Source organism: Spea bombifrons, chromosome 2 (assembly GCF_027358695.1).
Source record: "Spea bombifrons isolate aSpeBom1 chromosome 2, aSpeBom1.2.pri, whole genome shotgun sequence".
In the NCBI taxonomy this organism is placed as follows: Eukaryota; Metazoa; Chordata; class Amphibia; order Anura; family Pelobatidae; genus Spea; species Spea bombifrons.
The window spans coordinates 136949125-136955583 of NC_071088.1; the positions used below are offsets into that span (position 1 = coordinate 136949125).

General features: G+C 45.1%; 1 protein-coding gene across 1 annotated transcript; it reads left to right on the forward strand.

Moving 5' to 3' along the window:
- The first annotated feature begins 570 nt into the window (after positions 1-570).
- Positions 571-982, forward strand: KCNE3 (potassium voltage-gated channel subfamily E regulatory subunit 3). Its single transcript, XM_053456652.1, has one exon. It carries the CDS (start codon positions 595-597, stop codon positions 886-888), a length of 294 nt encoding a protein of 97 aa, XP_053312627.1. The 5' UTR covers positions 571-594; the 3' UTR covers positions 889-982.
- The last annotated feature ends 5477 nt before the right edge of the window (positions 983-6459 follow it).

The window sequence follows — 6459 nt, forward strand, 5'->3', positions numbered from 1 at the left end:
TAAAATGGTAAAATATAGGATTTGCCCCAAAAATATGTAATTTGCTTTAAAGTTTTACAAAATGTGGAAACCAGCAGAGGGAGACATATTACCTACAGAACAGAGTGGAGTGAAATAAACTGGAGGGTTTTTTTTGGGGGGGGGGAGTATTTTTTATTGTTTTAAGAGTTGGGGCGATCTTAAATAATCATATTTTGATAAATCAATGACTTCAAATTATTGAAAAATTGCAGAAAATTCACCAAAAATGGGGAGAAATATAGAATTTTCCTGCAGATCGGCCCCCATTCGGCCCCCGTCTAGTCTGTCCGTTTCTCCCACTGTAAAGACTCAAACCTTAATCAGTCGTCGGTCTCGTCTTAGATTCAGGAGCCGTATGTCTATCCCATGCATGTTTAATACCCTTGTTGTATTAACCTCTACCACTTCTGCTGGGAGGCTGTTCCACTTATCTACCGTCCTCCTAGTAAAGTAAAGGAACACACATACACTAAAATTTACAGTTAGCAGATCTCCTGTAAGTATTTTGTATAACTATTAACACACTTTTTCTCGCTTCGCAGGTCTCGCCCCGGCCATATAGCCCCCAACATCATGGCGTCTCCGACCCCCATGGAACGTCTTTTGGAAAACCTTCACAGCGTCTTACAGGCGCTAAACAAGACCTTGAACGGACAACCCTGCCAGTCCGACGCACAACTCAACAAGACCAGCACCAGGCTCGCCGAGAAGGACGACAACGCCTACATCTTCATCTTGTTTGTCATGTTCCTGTTCGCTGTGACCGTGGGAAGTTTGATACTCGGGTATACGCGGTCCAAGAAAGTGGATAAAAGGAGCGACCCCTATCACGTTTACATAAAGAACAACCGGGTATCTGTCATCTGAGACACCGCGCCGGGCAGAGACGTTTGTGAACTGTTGGCCAACGATGGTCTTACTCCTCGCGGACGCTCCTGACCTCCGGGCTGCACCGGTGCTGTTACTCGCTGTAGCAACAAAGACATGTGAACTTTGCCCCAACTCCCCCCCGTTCTCATATATTTAGGGCCAGGACTAGAGCGCAGAGCGTCACGCGAGGCTCTTCCCTGTCTGTCGGCTGACCGAGGATCATGGCTGATGCAGGGTTGGTGTTATACGAATTGTCGTCCATATAGACAAGTTATCCGTGTTTTTTTTTTTTTTTACTTTCCCTGGTTATTTAGAACTTCTATGTGAAATGTCAAGCTGGTAAGAGTTTCCATTGGTCGCTATGGTGATTGCATCACTTTTACAGCTGTAATCAGAGTGATTGCGGAGTTTGTGAAGTCACAATGATTTAGTATTAATTATCCATAATAAAGCAATAGACCGCATGCTGGGAACACCGCAAACCCAATGGATCTCAGAACAGCGCGGATGTCTGAAATCGGTACTGACTTCATATCTGGACCCCAACTCCCTTTGCTCGTCTTTCCTTCCTGATGCCCCTTTTTCCTCCCCCTGATGCCCCTCTTTTATAGGAGGTCAGAATGTTTGCTGGGTATGAGGGGATCGCAGGGCTCTGCAGCCCTAAAAGCCCCAATAATGTGTATAGAAACAGCAGAAAATGGTTTTATAACGTTACATTTTGTATATAATACTTATATATTCTTTGAAATGTTGTGCCCGTCTTTGGCAATTTCAGATGTTAGGAGGAGTCCTTGTGTATATGGGATTTTATTGCAGAGCGAATAAATTTACGGCGATACGATAACACATCACCCCGTCCATGTCTGGTAACAGAATACAAGAGGAGGCATTAACCTTAAACCCAGGGGAGGGCTGGCTGCCTACGGCCTGGGGGCCAAGTCTAGTCAAGTGGCCCATTGCGCCACCGAATGAGCCCACGATCCATGCACATCTTTTCCTGATTTTCTAACCATATTAATGTAGTGTGATGGGATTTGGAGTACATCAGAACACTTAAAAAAAAGTCATCAAAAGCCACAATTTAACACAACTAATCCTTTTTAATAAAATATGCAGATTGAAATAGATTAAATAACACCAAACCTTTACTTTTCTGCTCACTGATTTTTGGGCCTAGAAAATGTTGTCCTATTGACTATAGTTCAATTTGTTCCAAGTGCCAGGAAAGAGATGATCAAATACACACAACACCAGGACAGGCTCTGCCACACCGACACTCAAACACACACACCAGGACAGGCTCTTCCACACCGACACCCAAACACACACACACCAGGACAGGCTCTGCCACACCGACACCCAAACACACACACCAGGACAGGCTCTTCCACACCGACACCCAAACACACACACCAGGACAGGCTCTGCCACACCAGCAGCCAAACACGCGACTCCGCTGGTTTCCTGCTTGTCCTGGGTGGAACAAGAGACGCTGCTCGCATAGCGAGCAAGGCACAGGTAAGTGGCAGGGCCTCTGTGGAAGTGAATTGCCCCCCTGCCCCCTGGCCCAGCCCGCCCCTGATTAAACCCATATGAATGCTGAGAATTCTGCACTCATCGAGGCTATCAAGGTGTCCCGAAAGCACTAGAATGAAAACTGAACTTAGACGATGTAAAACGTGCCGTAAAATAAATATCTTTGTACTTTAAGGAACAGTTTTTATTTCTAGGCTCGCCAACAAATTCTCGATCAGAGCCTGAAACTCATGCTAACCTCGTCCCTGCGCGGCTTCATCAGCCGAGGGTCCCGACACTCGAGATTTAATCTTTAGAATCCCCGCTGCACTCCTAATAGGATCTCGTGATCGAGAGGGATCCGTCCCCAAGCCCGTCCTGAGTTTCTGAGACAAAAAAAGAGAACATCCTCTAAAAATGTTTATTTGTGGTTTCAGTGAAATAAAAGATTAGTTGTTAGTTTTTGTCATTAGTTAAGTAATTATAAAAATTGTTATTTTTAAAGTCTGCAAACTCTCAGTATATACAATGTATACAAAATAAGCGCACAAAATAAGCGCACAATCTAAAAAAGCATAAAAGGCATAAAACATTCAGATTCCCGGGTTGCTGATAGGTGTCCAGAGAAGGCTTTATTATTATTTATCGTTTTATATAGCGCCGTCATATTCTGTAGCGCTGTATAACGGGTAAACAGGACAGAACAAGTAGTCTGTAACATATTTGACTTGCAGAAGTAACAGGTGAGGAGGGCCCTGCTCAAAGAGCTTACAATCTAGAGGGTGTATTATAAGAGGTAAAAGACAGAAAGCAGGGGAAAAGGCGGATAGAACGATGGGGGCAGCCATTGAGAAGTCTTGTAAGAGCGCATGAGAGCTAGAAATCAGAGGAGAGGACATGGGGAGAAAGTACATTCAGTGAATGGGAAAGCACATTAATATTGGCCGATAACAGAAGTCATTATTCAACAAAATGAATACATTTCAGAGAGTCCCGAAACTAAGGAAGCATCTGGGAAACTACGCGGACTTCTAATCAGAGGCTGACTAGGCCGGCACCTTACGAAAAATTACTGCAGTTTTTCTGAAGTAATACTGCAGTTTTTTGGAAATGAAAAAACTGCAATACTGCACTTTTACTGCAGTATTACTGCACATTTACTGCACTTTTACGTCATTATATTGCAAACCTACAGTTGTACTTCATTGTACTGCAGCTTTATTGCATTTTTTGTTAGGAAGTACAAATGCAATAAAGCTACAACTGTAGGTTTGCAATATAATGACGTAAAAGTGCAGTAAATGTGCAGTAATACTGCAGTAAAAGTGCAGTATTGCAGTTTTTTCATTTCCAAAAAACTGCAGTATTACTTCAGAAAAACTGCAGTAATTTTTCGTAAGGTGCCGGCCTAGTCAGCTGTCCAAAAAACTGCAGTTTTCTACAAACAAACTGCAGTATTACTTCAGAAAAAACTGCAGTAATTTTTCGTAAGGGGTGGGGCGGCAGGCGACAGTTGCGGAGATCAAGCAGCCCATTGGGCAGTGCCGTTACAGGGAATGTGATGGCCCAATAGGAGAGACCAGCATAGCTGAAACTCTCTGCGTTTTGCCCGGAGACTTAGGGTGAAGTGCGTCTTCTCCATGTCACTACATGGAAACTTTGGGTTGAGGGAGCGGCGTTGCCGGACGGCCCATATTCCCCCTCACTTCTCCTCCAATAACAGCGTGTGTGCCGTGATGTCAGCGGGACTGCACACGGATCGCCACAGGACCACCCACAACGTCAGTGGGACCGTTCAGTGACCTCAGAGGGACCGCCCACCAACGTCAGCTGGAAAGCCATCCAACATCAGCGTGACCTCCTACCCGCATCCCGCAAGGGGGGGCTCTTGGTTACCAGAAGGCACCAAGGTATGGCGGCCCGGACAGCCAAAGTCCCCGTAAGGTGAATACTCGATATGCCGGTTAAAAGGGAGGTCACTGATCTGTGCCCTCCATAGTTTCCTTCCGTGCCGCAGGATCCTCGTTGGTTCGGAGGGGGCCACAGGCGGTGCTGCCCTGTGTCAGGCCCAGGGTCGCACCGAAGGTAAATAAAAACGCCACTGACTGCATATTCTTTAAGTTCATCAACAGAAAAATACTTAATTCCAACAGAGGATGGTCAGTATCCCCTAGGGAACACAAATAATTCGGGGAACACAAATAATTGGAGATACAGACAGAAAAAAAAGACAGAAATAAATGTCACCAGTGGTCACACGTCGTCATCCAACGACCTTCTGTTTTCATCCAGTTCCAGTTGGGACAGGTTCTGTCATATTTTTTTTTACTGTTTTTTTACATTTTTTAGAAAAAATGAAAAGTGAAGCCAAATGTATGATCCGGCAGGTGGTCGTAGACTGAAGGACCGGATCTGCCGCACAAGCAGCCGTGAAGTCTGTGACGCCATCGGCCACCGGCCACCGGCCACCGGCCAGATGGTCAGCTTGGGCCTAGTTAAATTTCATTTAAAGGGACAACACATGTACAAAATAGTCCAAAAGACTTATAAAAACAGTAAATAAATAAAAATATACAGAAAGAAGATCATGCGCTTCCCTTTTTATATATTGTTTTTTTCTTGCATATTTACAGCTTCTGACCAAACCTTAGTGGCGACCTCCTGCCACACAGGAAGCTCATTAATGGTGTCCGGAGAGGGCTTTAAAGTGCTTAAGAGTCTCTTTTGGGTTAAAGGGTAGTGCCCACGGATTCGGGTCCTTGGTAAGCAATATACTTTGATGTAATGGCGGGCGAAGCGATATATGACCGTATAGTGTGACGGAATCCCCAATATTTATGGGCATGCGCTGAATTCCTGCGTTCTTTTGTGTTCTTACTAAGAGGGGGTCTTCAAACGTTTGGGGAAAATTACATGGGAAAAGCTATTCCAAATTTAACCCTCGGATGACCCATGGACGTAGTGTCCATCCACATCTATGCGAATGCGAAGTGAAACGATGGTTCGGGTAACGCAATTAATTGTTGTTTATAAAGAAACGTTGGATTGCCGTGTGAATGTTTGCTTTGCTGTAATGTTTATTTAATTGAAAGGGATTCCAGATTCCATCGACGTTTAATAAGGAAGCAGGAAATTTAATTCTATTAACTGTCAGCTCCAGAAATGAAATCAAAGTACAGAGTATTCTTATTGAATAAACCGCAGTGGCTGCCCACGGGGTGATGAGAGTTATGTTATTCTGCACCGGCCCTTTCAGCTGGCATAAGGGTGTGTTGTTGTAGGGCAAGCTGGGGCAAGTATCTATTCTAGGGGCAATAACAACGGTGTGTTTTCTGGGCACTTAACAACGTTTGGTGTTGTGCAACCCATGTTGTTTCCAGTTTTAGGACAATAGATCAGTTTGTGATACGCCACCTCCTGATAAACCATTCTCGGTACTAAGGAGCTAATGGTTATAATGGTGGGGAGCGTTTAGAGTATACTGTAGGCTGGTTTATGGCACGTTACGGAGTGTTGGGGGCAGTTCTGGAGACCCCACATCTCCAGAGTGATATTGAGATTCGGGAGAGAGTTCAGAGGAGGATTAATGACATGGTGAATGGTTTGCAGGATACAAAATATCAAGAAAGACTAACAGATCTTAATATGTCCGACGTGGGTGAGAGAAGATAGAGAGAGAGGATGGGAGAGAAGAGAAGGGGATGGGAGAGAAGAGACGGGGAGAGGATGGGAGAGAAAAGAAGGGGATGGGAGAGAAAGGAAGGGGGTGGGAGAGAAGAGAAGGGGATGGGAGAAAAGAGACAGGGAGAGAAGTGAGAGAGGGGATTGGAGAGAAAAGACGGGGAGAAAAAGAGAGGGAGTGGATGGGAGAGAAGAGAGAGAGGATGGGAGAGAGGAGAGAGAGAGCATAGGAGAAAAGAAATGAAGAAATGGGGAGAGAAGAGAGGGAGAAGATGGGAGAGAAGAGAGAGAGAGAGAGAAAGAGAGTGGATGGGAGAGAAGAGACGGGAAGAGGATGAGAGAGAAGAGATGGGGGAGAGAAGAGTCGGGGAG

What these genes read in the sequence shown, in the direction of transcription:
- KCNE3 (XM_053456652.1), top strand. Translation starts at nt 595, where the DNA reads ATGGCGTCTCCGACCCCCATGGAACGTCTTTTGGAAAACCTTCACAGC.